Source organism: Bos mutus, chromosome 8, assembly GCF_027580195.1.
Source record: "Bos mutus isolate GX-2022 chromosome 8, NWIPB_WYAK_1.1, whole genome shotgun sequence".
NCBI lineage: Eukaryota > Metazoa > Chordata > Mammalia > Artiodactyla > Bovidae > Bos > Bos mutus.
In genome coordinates, this window is record NC_091624.1 from 94,454,657 (window position 1) to 94,470,136 (window position 15,480).

At 39.3% G+C, this 15,480-nt stretch overlaps 1 protein-coding gene across 2 annotated transcripts in view; it reads right to left on the reverse strand.

The window, feature by feature from the left end:
• Positions 1 to 15,074, reverse strand: part of PLAA (phospholipase A2 activating protein) — a 42,556-nt gene extending 27,482 nt beyond the window's left edge. The window contains exons 1-2 of one of the 2 annotated variants that reach the window (XM_005904805.3): positions 14,541 to 15,074; positions 7,219 to 7,412 (exon numbers count right to left, since the gene is read on the reverse strand). In XM_005904805.3, coding sequence (XP_005904867.3) covers positions 7,219 to 7,412; positions 14,541 to 14,689 — 343 coding nt within the window. In that variant the 5' untranslated portion in view covers positions 14,690 to 15,074. The remainder of the gene's footprint in view (positions 1 to 7,218; positions 7,413 to 14,540) is intronic. The other variant, XM_070375968.1, reaches the window with a different exon arrangement.
• Positions 15,075 to 15,480: the final 406 nt, after the last annotated feature.

Consider the following 15,480-nt stretch of genomic DNA (forward strand, 5'->3'; position numbering starts at 1 on the left):
ATTTTAAGTTCACTTTATGAAGTGAGGGTATTTAGCTAATTAAGGCTTAACTCAATGGAAATACAGAAAAGTACAGATTCTAGGGCCAAGCTCCCTGGATCCAAGTCCAAACCATTCCATTTAGGAGCTATCTGACCATAGGGATATTATTTAACATCAGATTCCTCATCTGTAAAAGGAGGGAGCAGGATTAAGTGGGTTGCACAATCCCTTCCAGTTCTAAGAAACTATACAGAAAAATAATGCAAAAGATTTTGGAACACTACATAGTTATTTAGGGTCACACTAGTCAACATGACAAAAAAACTATAGAGTCAAGCTAAGTGTTCAACAGTAATGAGATGGCTAATTAAATGCTTTACCTTGATGTAAAACTGTACAAGCTAAAAATTATAAATATGAAAAATTATCTAAAAACATGGAAACAAAAAAGTCAAGAGTTCTGATTTAAAATGGCAGACTGTCCGCAGTAATGCTATAAATGGTCTTAATTTACAAGGACAAAGAAGACAAAATAATATAACTGACTTAGCAAAAAGGAAGAGGTTACACCGAAAGAGGTTAGAAGCAGAGTAACTGGCCCCACAAAACTATGGATACTAAATAGTATCCACTAGGTTCCACAGAGGATAGGGCTAAGCAGAGAACCTAAGAAATGAGAACAGTGATTCAAAGCCTGCACACAATGCAGTGAAACACTAGAACTCTCCTCTCAGCCTACAGTGTCAGGAAAGCACATCCTCACCCATTGCAGGAAGGAGATAGGAGGTTTATCCTCTGGAGGAACTGCAGCTGAGTTTCTAGACTCAGGTCATCAGGCATAATAAATGGCTGGAATAAGGAGCCCCAAGAAACACAGAATAAGCAGAAAGTCTCCATCCTAAAATGTGGTACCTATACCTGCTCCCACAAAACCAGCAGTCAGGCATATATCGATCTCCATTCACCTAGGCAAGAGGCAGGAGCATTCTTAGAGGACTGAATAATGTTCAAGAACTCCAGATGCAGACATTTGAAAGGATTTCCATCTAAAATGTCAGGCCATCAGCTCAACCTCTAACAAAGACCACCAATCACCAAGCTCCATCCACTTGAAAAAGAAAAACCACAACAAAGAAACAGAAAAATAAGGGGGAAAAGGGCTTGAGATATCCATAAGAAACAAATCCAATTTCAGAAATCAGAAGAAAAATCTTCAATCTGATATTATTTGCAAACAGGTATTATATAAAAAAAGAACTAATGAGAGACCAAGAAAAATAAATGCTAAAAATAGAAGAACCAAACTAAAAAACCAGGGGGAAAAAAGTCTGAGAATTGGACCCAAACGGCAAAGATATAGAAAACAGGAAAGGATAGTTAAAGTTAGAAAACAATTTTAGAATGTCAAACATCTAAGTAACAGAGATTCCATGAAGAAGTAACTGGGGAAAGAGGAGAAATTGGGGCAGGAAACAAAGAAACAGTATAAGAAAGATTCCCTCAAAGTGAAGGTCAAGATATCCAGACTGAATGAACCTACAGAAGTATCCAGTGAAAGGCACTTTAAGAAACAGAGACAGAGATGCACTGTGGTATTTCATAACATTAGAAATAGAGAAGATCCCAAAAGTTTGGGAAGGGACCAGAAGTGTCCCATAGAAAAGACAGGGGAAATGCATCAAATTTCTAAATAACACCATACACTAAAAGACAATAGAGCAATGCCTTCAAAATTCTGAAGTTAAATGGATTTAACACAGGATTCTACATCTAGCCAAATTAACAGTCAAATATAAGACTAGAATAAAGCTATTTTCCAATATGCAAATACAAAATATATTTAACCCCCATGTTACAGCTTTCTTAGGAAGCTGCAACAGCTGTATTATACTAAAGAGTAAGCTAAGAATGATGTAAACAAGGGATCTAGGAAATAGGGAAATCTGGAGATGACATTAACCCAGGGAGTATGAATGCAACAGGTGACTAAAAGGTACCAAGAGGGAGGTTTCCAGGAAGCACATGGAACATGTAAAGATTTAATGTGCATGGTAGCCATTAGTGATATTCATAAAATATTGTCTGCTCTTTACCTTCTAAGCAAATTATAAGACTGAACTGCTTCAGTTCCTTTGGCCTCAGGCATGTTACATGACTTGTTCTGGCATTGAAAAATTGAGCAGCAATCATGTTATTTCCAGGTGGAAGCTTTAAAAACAGGAGCTAAATTAGGCCATGCTCCTCCCCACTGCTCCAGCATCTGTGAAAGCACATGCTGCACTGGAGCCTGTCATCTGGATACCTGCTGCACTGGAGCTATAAGAAGCAAAGCAAGCTGACTGCATTAAGCCACTGTGACCCTAGAGCTGTCTGTTACCACAGTGTCACCTAGCCTACTTCACTGAGTCAGAATTAGCAGCAAAAGTGAGGCACCACTAAAGCAAGTACCTGAAATATATGGGATTAGTTTAACAGACAGGTGATGAGGAGATTGCTAACACAGAGAGGAGACCAATGATCCTTATTACATAGTAAGGAACATTTGGTAAAGCTGCCACTGGCATTAACTCAGGACATGATAAATTTGTTTTCTAAGGAAAAGAGGCTGGAAAATGGGACTCCTGCGTTAGGAGTCATTTACTATTGGATGCATCTGGCTAGGTAGTAAAAGAAAGGAATGAGATCAAGAACTGGCTGGCTCCTAAGCAGGAATGAAGAGTCCAAACCTAGGGATTTGCAGAGCTGAAAGAGCCAACTGCTTCTCAAGCCCAGATGAAAAATATAAACCCTAGAAGTCCTTTCAGCACCAAAGGACAAGTGACATCCAGCTACATAACAGGTACAACTCAGAAACACAGCCATCCGTCCTGCACAGTGCCAAACTTCCAGATGGATGTAAAGTATGTTCAAAGCAAAGAAAATTAAGGTTGTTGCCATGAAAATAAACGCTTTCAACTGGGAAAATAGCTCAGGGAAAAGAACCTAAAGGCTCAGCTTTTCCAGTTAACTCATGTCCTTGGAAGGAAAGTTATGACCAACCTAGATAGCATATTAAAAAGCAGAGATATTACTTTGCCAACAAAGGTCCGTCTAGTCAAGGCTATGGTTTTCCCTGTGGTCATGTGCGGATGTGAGAGTTGGACTGTGAAGAAAGCTGAGCGCCAAAGAATTGCTGCTTTTGAACTGTGGTGTTGGAGAAGACTCTTGAGAGTCCCTTGGACTGCAAGGAGATCCAACCAGTCCATCCTAAAGGAGATCAGTCCTGGGTGTTCTTTGGAAGGACTGATGCTAAAGCTGAAACTCCAACACTTTGGCCACCTCATGCAAAGAGTTGACTCATTGGAAAAGACTCTGATGCTGGGAGGGATTGGGGGCAGGAGGAGAAGGGGACGACAGAGGATGACATGGCTGGATGGCATCACCGACTCAATGGACATGAGTCTGAGTGAACTCCGGGAGTTGGTGATGGACAGGGAGGCCTGGCGTGCTGCGATTCATGGGGTCGCAAAGAGTCAGATACGACTGAGTGATGAACTGAGCTGAACTGAATGTAACTGGAAAGTGTTATACATATGTTGACGAAAAAACAGGACGACTCTACCATTTAGAACACAAAATTTGGGCTAGAAAGCTGACAAAAAAACAACATGACATAAGGATGTCAATCATTAATTTCTTCATCTTCAACTCACTGATGTGGTATTTTTAAAATTAAAAAAGTTAGAAAGAAATGACACTGGCCCCAAATCATCAAGCAACTTAACAAAATAATAAAAGATAACCTATGATAAACTAGAAATAAAGCAAGCAGAAAAAATACCCTTAAAATATGAAGCAATATTTTTACTGCACAGGTTTCTATGAGAAACACCTTTACAAAATCAAGATACATATGATTACATAAAATAAACCTTTGCATTACAAAAACAGGAAAACAAGAATATAGCTCTCAGGGGGACAAAATGCCAACGAGCCTTCCATATTTAAAAAAATGTCCCCCTCCATAATGAGAGATGCAAATTACCCCATACTAAAACATCATTTTGGCAACAATCTAAAAATCTGACAACATATTTGACTGGTAAGGGAAGAAGGGATTCAAATATTGCTGCTGGAAATGCAATAAAGGTTATGACACCAAATTAGGGGGTTTGGCAATAATTAATAAAATTACATATGCATTTACCCTTTGATCCAGAATTGGATATCATACCTAAATTACACTCACACACACATAAAAACCCAACCAAAAGACATTTGTACGAGCAAAAGATTGGAAACTTAGATATCCATCAATAGGAGACCAGTTGAATAAGCTAAAATAGCTTTAGTATAGCTACACAATGAAATATAATGCCACTGTAAAAATGAACGAAGATTTCTATATACAGCAATAAAGTATTCCAGGACAGTATTATCAAGTAAAAATAGCCAGGGTAGAAAACTAAATACAGTATGTTACCTTCTATCTAAGAAAGGGGTAACATAGATATGCTATTTTTTTTGTTTTTTTCCAGAAAGAACAGAGCTATTAATAAAAAACTAGTCACTTACAGGGAGGGGATATATATATATATATATATATAATTATGACTGATTCAAATTGCAGAATGGCAGAAACTGACATAACACTGTAAAGCAATTTTCCGCCAATTAACAAAAATTAAAATTTCACATGAAAATAGAATAATACAAAAAATTACTTATAAGAAAAGGACGGTGTGAAAAAGCAACACAGACTTCTCTGAACTCACCGTGTTAAACAGCTTTTTCTTTGTAAACTGTATGTTTAATTACAAAACAAAATTAATTAAAAAAAAAATCCTGGACCACAACTCAAATCGAGGTTTCTAAATACTATCTCCCACTAAAAGAAAAACATAAGGTTCTTGGCAAAATTGTTGACTTCAGGTCTAGAACATTCTATAGTATCTAAAGTAAGGGCTTACCAAGAAGCCACAGGGGTGTGGAAAAAAGGGAACGTTCTTACACTGTTGGTGGGAATAAAAATTGATACAGCCACTATGGAAGATAGTATGGAGACTCCTTAAAAAACTAGGAATAAAACGACCATATGACCCAGCAATCCCACTCCTAGGCATATACCCTGAAAAAGACACATGTATCCCATTGTTCGCTGCAGCACTATTTACAATAGCTAGAACATGGAAGGAACCTAGATGTCCATCGACAGCTGAATGGATAAGGAAGTTGTACATGTACATATATATGATGGAATATTACTCAGCCATAAAAAGGAATGCATTTGAGACAGTTCTGATGCAGTAGATGAACCTAGAATCTATTATACAGAGTGAAGTGAGTCAGAGAGAGAGAGATAAATATTGTATTCTAACGCACATATAAGGAATCTAGAAAAATGGTACTGAAGAATTTATTTACAGGGCCACAATGGAGAAACAGACATAGAGAATAGACTTATCGACATGGGGAGAGGGGAGGAGAGGGTGAGACGTATGGAAAGAGTAACATGGAAACTTACACTACCATACGTAAAATAGATAGCCAATGGGAATTTGCTGTTTGACTCAGGAAACTCAAACAGGGCCTCCGTATCAACCTAGAGGGGTGGGATGGGGAGAGAGATGGGAGGGAGGTTCAAAAGTGAGGGGATATATGTATACCTATGGCTGATTCATGTTGAGGTTTGACAGAAAACAACAAATTCTTTTAAACAATTATCCTTCAATAAAAAAAAAAAAAAAAAGAAGCCATAGGAACCAATTGTTTAAAGAAGCTTTCAATTGGGACAGTTTGAGAATCAAAAAAGAAAACAAGATGTTAGGGAATCAACTCATTCTGAAACTATCAAAAGAGGTGGGGGAGGGCAGAAGGCAAGCATTTACCTGTCTTTTCTGGGTAAGTGTGCCACAGGGTAAACAAACAGTAGATGTGGTAGGTTCTTAACTAAACATGCTAGGTATTAAATCCAGAAATAATGGCAGAATTAGAGTAAATTTTTTTTTTGAGGGGTCAACAAGCTACGGCCTGTGGGCCACCTGTTTTTGTACGGTGCACAAACTAATAATAGTTTTTATATTTTTAAGTGGGTGAGAGGAAAATAAGGCACTTCTTGACATATGAAAATTATATGACATTCATATTTCAGTGTCTATAAATAAAGGTTTACTGAAACACAGACATGTTCACTCATTTATTTACTGTCAATGGCTGCTTCTCCACGCAACAGCAGAGGTGAGCAGTTATGAAAGTGACTGCATGGCCTGCAAATCCTAAAATATTTACTATCTTGCCCTGTACAGACAAAGTTTACCAAACCCTATTATAGTGCTATACATTGAACTATTTACAAATGAAATAGTATATTGGAAATTTCCTTTAAAATAATGTTGTGGAAGGGGCAGAAGATGAAACCAAATAGGCCGTATGTTGATAATCCTTAAAGCTATGCAAATACATGGGTGGAAGAGAGCATTATAGTATTTCTCTTAAAATACGTTGTCTCTACTTTTATATACATTTGAGGATGTCCTTTAAAAAAAGTTCTAAAAAAATCTGTATCACTCTGTATTGTAGATTTCCCATACCTACACACAAAGCATTTTGCAAACTCCTTAAAGGAATTCAGTTTAGAATGCTTATGGGCCATACTATTTGCTTACAGATATCCCAAACTATTTCAGAAACAACAACAACAAAAAGTACACATACTGTATTGATTAACTGTATCATTTTATAACCAAGAGCTGTTAAGCAATCACAAGTCCAGGAATATAACAGAGACAGAAATATATACAAATCACAGAAAACATTATTCAAAAGTATTAAATACTCTCATATAATGATATCAGATCCCCTACATACATTCCTTCTGAGACTTAATTTGCTGCATAAATACGGAAATAACAGTCCAAAGATAAAGGAAGTGCTCTCAGTTTTCCGGAGTAAATGAATTCCTTACAAAATTTTGGTTGAAAAGCCAAAATTACAAAGCTTATAAAACTATAATCTCTCCCTTTTATAATTGAAATCTTTGCTTTTTACGTATATAAGTATGTCAGCCCTTACTGATGACAGTAAGTCTATAACAGAGAATTTATAGAACAATGATGATTCAAAAGGTTTTCTGTATCAAGCCACAGTGATAGGTAATAATAATAATAATAATAAAACCAGGGAAAGCTGATGTAAGAATTTTATCTTCAAAAAGATCACACTTATTCAAACAGAAAAATGCCAAAGTGTTACACTCACCAGTGTTTTTGTGACCTTTTAGTACATAAAGTGGTGCTGGACTCTCAAGTGAAAAAACGCAAATATTGTGGTCATTTCCTCCAGTGGCGATTAGTCCATGAGGGTACACGTCACTTGAAGGTATGATGCATACACAAGAGACAAAATTGGAGTGGCCACTCATACAGTGCATTTCTGTAAAGCCCCTGTTAGGACTGGAAAGACATGACAGTTAATAAGATATACACTGGTCCCCTTATTTTATTTCTACTTATCAGCCGTTGTTACCCTAAGAAATTTCTAGTGAAGTGAAACATTCATGCAACTGGGATAATGGAATCTACTATCTATAAGCCTAAAACTACTGAGGACCTTTTCGTACTATGAAACATTAACTTAGTATTCATTAGTATAGATACTAATACTAAGTAGCTAGACTATCAATCACACTCAATATGTGAACTAAAGGGACTAATACAGGGACATATAAATGACTGCTCTAGGGACACAGGATATTAATAACTGCCTGGGGATTAGAATAATTACCAAACTGTTATACATATCATTTACTTGGCATCACTGCCTTACATAATAAGACAAACAACAGATATATATATATATATACACACACACCATGTGGAAGGCAATAAATTAGCTGCTGAGGGGAATTAAAGAATTATATTTCTGACTCAAACTAAATCAAGGAGTTTGTGGTTCAGCTAAAGGAGATAACACAAGTGTACATAAAGGGAAGAGTCCTAGATAAATATTGCACACACACTCATTCATTCCTTTTCCAAACACCATTATAACAATACACATTGTTTTGTATAATGCATATTCTGTTTCTATCTATGTTTATTTTAAGAAAGGTATTAAATCCCCAAGGTCAGAGAGAATAAGAAAAAAAAAGGAACAATTATAACACTGAATACGGAAAACTGACAGAAATGTAGTAACAGCCTTAGGATACGTGAATAAAATGAGTTCTAAACAGGAACAGGGAAAGTAAGAGGCCCAATTTACCAATGAACCTCCAAAAGGCTCAAGAATGAGCACCATTACGTATCTCTAGGAAATGGGGACAAAAAAAGGAGGAACTAGAATTAGGAAAGCTAGTTGAAAGTCTTCAGAGTCAGAAGTGGAATCATTTCAAAAAATCTTCAAAGGAAGGTATTTGGTAGTAGCTATTTTTTTTTTCCTCCAAATCTTTTCTTTTTTTTAAATTTTATTTTAAATTAGAGGATAATTACCTTATGATGATATTGTGATGTTTCTGCCATACATCAACATGAATCGGCCATAGGTATACACATGTAAAATTTTAACTTGTCTATTTTGGTGCGGTTTTTTAAAAATGTGGTTTCAGAAACCATTTTATCAATAAGTCCAAAGAAATGTAAAAGATAAGACATCTTAAAAAGTCTATATTATATAAAGTACTAAATCTACCTAAATGTGTCCCTTAGCACTCTCTAGTATCAATGTTTGTGTGTAGTGTTCTGTGAAGCTCTTAATGGCAGAGTCCAGACTTGGTTTTTCTTTTCATCTTCCTAAATTTGCAGCACAGTGTTCTACATGATAATCATTAAGTACTTCTTGAATCAGTGGGGGGAAAAAATGCATACAGCATCAAGAAAAAACAAACAAACAAACAAACAAACTGCCCCTTGTACCCAGCAAAAGTCAGAAGTTTTTTCTTCAGAAAAGTCTTTGGCTGGAAGGAGAGGGCGGTAACACAGGCACAGTTGAGCCTTGGGGTATGGGTGGTGCATGGGTGAAAAATCCACCTGTGATGCAGAGGCCCTGGGTCAGGAAGATCCCCTGGGCGAGGAAATGACAACGCAGTCCAGTACTTTTCCCTGGAGAATCCCATTCACAGAAGAGCCTGAAGGACTATGATCCATAGGGTCACAGAGTCGACACAACTGAACACGCACACACCCTAATACTAAGCGCAGGATAAGAATTACTAGACATTTGGGCTAATATAGTGACCAAAACAAACAGGGAGGGGAAACAACCAATTTAGAGGAAACAGACCACTTAGGGAGAAAAAACTTAAAAATAAAAAATCAGCATTAGCATCCTTAGAGATATAAGATATTGCAACCATGAAACAAAAACATAATTTCACAAAAAGTCAAGGCAATTTTTGAGAAAGTATAGTAGAGAGAGAGAAAAAAAAGAGATACACAGAGAGAAATAAAAAAGCAATTTAAAAACAAGTTCAATATATGAATAAAAAGTTCCACAAAAGAAGACAGATAAAATGGAGACAATAAAACTAAAGAATTTAAAACGTTCCAGAACATATGGACATGAGTTTTCACATTCAAAGAGGCCACATTTAATGAACCTGAAAAATGAATGAATGTAGACTGCCTTCCAGAGAGAAAAAAAAATAGGTCAAGAATCACAATGACTTCAGACTTACTGTAACACAATGAATACAATGGAATAATGGCTTCAAAATTCTGAAGAAAAATTATTTGGAAATTACAATGCTACAAACTTTTAAATTATTATTCAGGTAGCTAGGCAGGCTAAAATCATTTTCCAAATGTAGGTCTTAATACACTATCACTGTGCTGTATTTCAAGAAGCTCCTGGAGGATGTATTCTAATAAGGTGTCAAGGAAGAAAACCAAGAAAGTTTAAGGATAACTGATAGAAGAAATTCAACGCAAGAGTCCAAAAATGGCGTAAGAGGACAGTGAAGGAAGATCCCAGGACTAGTTGTGCACCAGATCAAGTGAGAAAGTGAAACTGTAAAACAACCAGTGTCTAGAGGTCTTGAAAGGAGATTTAGGTGATCAGTAAACAATATAAAGTTGAATTAGTGATGCATTCATAGAAAGTTAAAAACAAAAAACAAGATAATTATTAACTACAAGGAAATCATAAAATTGTTGAGGAAAAGCTACCATAGTTTATTCCACACCTCAGGTGTAGACAGATTCTGTACAGTCACAAAATACTGATTTAGTCTAAATTAAACTATAAGGGTCGGGGCATAGAAAGGATGCCTATTTGAGGTAGATTGGCAGAAAGCAGAAAAGAGAGCTATGTTTTCATATTCCCTGATAAGAACTAACAGAAAACACTAAAACAGAGAACTAAAAAAATGTTTAAAGAAATAGCAGTATAGCACTTTATATACAAATATGGAAGAAAAATTAAAAAATAAGCCATTAAAAGAGATGAAAATTTTGCCTCCAAGAAAAGGGAATAGTGGGTTGGAGGGCAGAAAGCAATGGCTCTAATTTCTAAATAAACTCCACTTGACTAAGGACCCAAGTGCTGAGTAAACATGAGGGAGAAGTTACTCCAGCCTTGGCATGGTCAGGGAATATTTAATGAATGAGGCTGAATCTGAAGTTGGAGTCTTTCAAACACAGATAGTTTTCAAAAGGCAAAGCAATCACTGGTGATAGACTTGGGAAATCCAGTTTACTGTGAGGTGGGCTTCTAGAGGCTTGGAGCCATCTGCAATAACGGCATGTTGACTGGTTCAGGTCAATGTACAACCAAAAAATAAAGTCTCCAATCTGAAGCACCTTCAGAAGGCCTGGAGGCTTTCTGGGTTTTCAGAGGGTCCTTGTGAAAGATAAGGTATCAGATTTAGTCCACACTAGAACTATTTTGGGAGAAGGCAATGGAACCCCACTCCAGTACTCTTGCCTAGAAAATCCCACGGACGGAGGAGCCTGGTAGGCTGCAGTCCATGGGGTCGCGAAGAGTCGGACACAACTGAGTGACTTCACTTTCACTTTTCACTTTCATGCATCGGAGAAGGAAATGGCAACCCGCTCCAGTGTTCTTGTCTGGAGAATCCCAGGGAGGGTGGAGCCTCATGGGCTGCTGTCTATGGGGTCGCACAGAGTCGGACACAATTGAAGAGACTTAGCAACAGAACTATTTTGCCTCCTTGAAACTTAATTTCCCCTTCATCACCAATCCATCCCTACATTACCCTAATCCAGAACCCTATCAACAATGGACATGAGAAAACGAAAACGTGTACTCTTTGGCTCCGAACATTTTACTGCACTTTACTAATTTCATTAATATACCATGAAATAAATAGAAACTGTCAGGATGTCAGCCTTGAGGAGACTTTTCATGACACTAAAGGTATGGCTGAGACACTAGTTCGGCTGCCTGAAGAGTGACTATGAGATGTTCTACTATAGTTCTACAGTTCTCTTGGAACTGAGAGGAAAACCACCTTATCACACCAGTCCCACTATTGAGCCCTGTGCCTGGAAATCATCAGTGTTAGTCGAAAACCACATGTCTAAAAACAAAAACAAAAGTCTAAAAAACAAAACCAAAAGACAACATGAATTGAGTGAGAAAAACTAGTTATTAAAGAGAAGATCATTTCAGCTCAAAGTTCCTCATGTTTTTGTGATCCAGTGATTTAAGCTCTTGGCAATCTAGCACAGTCCTATAAAACATGTGAAAGTTTAAGGATTCAGCTATCCAACAGATTTCAACGATTACAACAAGCATTCTTTAACGACTCCTTACTGTGGCATTCATAACCTACTGGGCATGTGCTTCTACTGAATTCAACGTTAAATGCAGTTTAGTCAGTAATTGGTACTCAAATACACAAGAAGTTACATATCAGTGTTACCAAGTGGTTTGGCATATCATAAATCTCTAAGTTAGAGAAGACCTGATCCAGTTCAATATAGGAGTTTGCTCTATAAATCCCTAATTTTTCTTGGCTGCATGACTGCAAAAGCCTATAAACAGATCTCTTTCCACATTTATCCCTTTGCAATTCATTCTCCACATGAAGCTAGCAGAAACTTCTCCACAGGTAAATCAAATCATGCTGCTCCCTGCTGAAACTCTTTGGGGGCTTCTACCTACTAACTCCTTTCCTTAGCCCTCTTCTGGGCACGTCCTGGCTTCTGCCTAAGATCTACCTGCACTTCACAGCTCATTCCCTCCTGCACACAGGGACTTTTCTTCTATTTGGTCCAGAGCTGTGTCTGCTTTTCCTACTGCCTACAATACTCTTCCAATTGACTCACTTCCGTTCCTCATTCCCTTGACTACCTCCAGCTCAGTGCCTTTTAAGAAGAAATAAAAACCCAATACACCTTTCTCAGAGAAGCCTCCTTCTTTAACATCTCTCTCCACTCAACTCTCTATTTGTTTTCTTCACAGTACACATGCCAAAGTGTAATTATTTATTTGGTTGTTTTCTTCATCCATCTTCCCTCCTAGACTGTAGCTAAGATCCATAAACACAGGAAACTAGTCTTATTCTTCTTCTTCAGGATCACAAACAAAAAGGAGGCTCTCAATAAATAGTGATCATCTGAATTTATGGATGAAAATGTATGGTTTCATTGAGTGAAATCTCTGATGTGAGAATTACTACATAAACTCACTCACCTCAATTTTTCCCTTTCTAAAAAGAAATCTGCCTTCTAGGTCTTAAATTTCCTGTTTTGTTCAGTTCACTCAGTCGTGTCCAACTCTTTGCGACCCCATGGACCACAGCACGCCAGGCTTCCCTGTCCATCACCAACTCTTGAAGCCTACTCAAACTCATGTCCATTGAGTCAGTGATGCCATCCAACCATCTGATTCTCTGTCGTCCACTTCTCCTCCCATCTTCAATTTTTCCCAGCATCAGGGTCTTTTCAAATGAGTCAGTTCTTTGCATAAGGTGGCCAAAGTATTGGAGTTTTAGTTTCAACATCCGTCCTTCCAATGAATATTCAGGGCTGATTTCTTTTAGGATGGACTGGTTGGATCTCCTTGTAGCCCCAGGGACTCTCAAGAGTCTTCTCCAACACCACAGCTCAAAAGCATCAATTCTTCGGCACTCAGCTTTCTTTATAGTCCAATACTCTCACGTGAAAACCCACAGCTTTGACTAGACGGACCTTTGTTAGCAAAGTAATGTCTCTGTTTTTTAATATGCTGTCTAGGTTGGTCATAACTTTTCTCCCAAGGAGTAAGCATCTTTTAATTTCATGGCTGCAGTCACCATTTGCAGTGGTCTTGGAGCCCCCCAAAATAAAATCTCTCGCTGTTTCCGTTGTTTCCCCATCTATTTGCCAGGAAGTGATGGGATCAGATGCCATGATCTTAGTTTTCTGAATGCTGAGCTTTAAGCCAACTTTTTCACTCCCCTCTTTCACTTTCATCAAGAGGCTCGTCAGTTCTTCTTTGCTTTCTGCCATAAGTGTGTCATCTGAATAATGGAGGTTATTGATACTTCTGGCAATCTTGATTCCAGCTTGTGCTTCATCCAGCCTGGAGTTTCGCACGATGTACTACACGGCATATAAGTTAAATAAGCAGGGTGACAAAATACAGCCTTGCAGTACTCTTTTCCCAATTTGGAACCAGTCTGTTGTTCCATGTCCAGTTCTAACTGTTGCTTCCTGACCTGCATACAGATTTCTCAGGAGGCAGGTCAGGTGGGCTGGTATTACCATCTCTTTCAGAATTTTCCAGTTTGTTGTGATCCACACAGCCAAAGGCTTTGGCATAGTCAATAAAGCAGAAGTAGATGTTTTTCTGGAACTCTCTTGCTTTTTCTGCGATCCAACAAATGTTGGCCATTTCAAAATCCAGCTTGAACATCTGGAAGTTCACCATCCACGTACTGTTGAAGCATTTCCTGTTACAACCAGCTAAATCAGGGCTAAACCCTTGAACCTGATTAATCTCTTGAAAATCTTTTGAAGGCAATGGGTTTTCTCTCAAGAAAACACCTTCTCCCCACATCCATAAAACAGTTGAGGAGTTTCCTCCCCTCCACTCAAGTCCATCACCTAACTCGGACTAAGAAACTCTGCGTTGGATAACGTGGAGAGGAGCCAAGGCAACTTCCTGCAATGCAATTTTTGAGAACCTTAGTTCTCAAATTTGAGGGAAGACTACAGAGCAAATTCTTAGTAAAGAAGAGGATTTACTTCAATCACATGCCAGATGCCTTCACACTACCTCATTAATGAGGGTTCACCTGGCATCAAAAAATTTTCAAATCGAACACACGGCAAAATCATCGTTCACAAACTGAAGCCACAAAAAATAAAAGGATCGTCCAAGGTCACTCACTTTTTCAGTGGTCAAGTTAGGACAAGAAAGTAGGTCTCTATTTCCCTAACCTAGCACTCTTTCCACATAAATCTCACAGGTTTCTTACACGGCGTACCCAGAGAGCCAGTTATCTCAGAACTGGGAGGGAGCGCGGATCGCAGTGAAGGCCAGGAAGAGAGGGAAGAGGGAAGGGGCACTCTCTTCCTGGACTCCGCAGGAAGCCTGCAGCACAACTGGGGGCTAACGGGACTCGGGGCGCTCACCTGTTTGGGACCCAGAGGCGGGTGGTGCGATCTCGGGACACGGACACAAAAGCCCCCGGTGGATAGAGGCAGCATACCAGGCCCCTCACGTCCAGCTCGTGGCCCGAGAGCGAGCAGCTCAGCCGGTACCTGCAGGAGCCGCTCGCCATGGCCCTGGTGGGTCCGGCGCCCGGGACCGGGGCACCGCGCGAGATCGGTCAGTCGGCGAGGCCCGGCGGGCGGCTGGAGAGCGCCTGCAAAGTGAGGGACGCCGGGCCCGGAAGAACCCAAGGGCCGGTGCGGAAGGGCGGCAGGGAAGGGGCGCGCCGAGCGGGCCGAGTGACACAGCAACCCTGACATGCACACCGGAATTCATCATCGGCCTCAGCCCGCCATGACGCAGAGTGTGTGCGTCCTGACTGCTGAGGCCGAGACGGAGACGACTGTCGCTTGGACCGCCAGCTGAGGAACAGATACCACCGCCGACCTCTTCGTCTGGCCGCCCGAATCTGGTTCCTTTCCGAGCCCAAGTCCTCTCCGAGCCCTAGCTGAGCTTTTTATTTTGATACCGGATGTGGTCCGAACTACAAATCCCAGAATGCCATGCGTCAGCGGGGCGTGAGTCACAGGAGCGCCAAATCCGGGTGTTTTAAATCTTGGTCCGCCCGGCTGATTTGAGTTTTAAATGTTGGTCCGCCTGGCTAATTGAGTTCGCTTCGCGTGTTGTCTTGGGAGCAATCTTATTCCGATTTCCCCAACACTGCGTTGTCTCATGAAGTTTTTTGTTTGTTTGTTTGTTTGTTTTTTAATGTAAGACGAGAGAGCTTGGGACTAAACTGGAAACAATCACTTGCCTTAAATTCTGTGAATACTAAACCGGGTTCTTAGTATTTTAGAGAATGTTTTGTTTTTATAAGATTTTCTCTCAAACTGTCACAGCTCTATACAAATGGCAAATGTT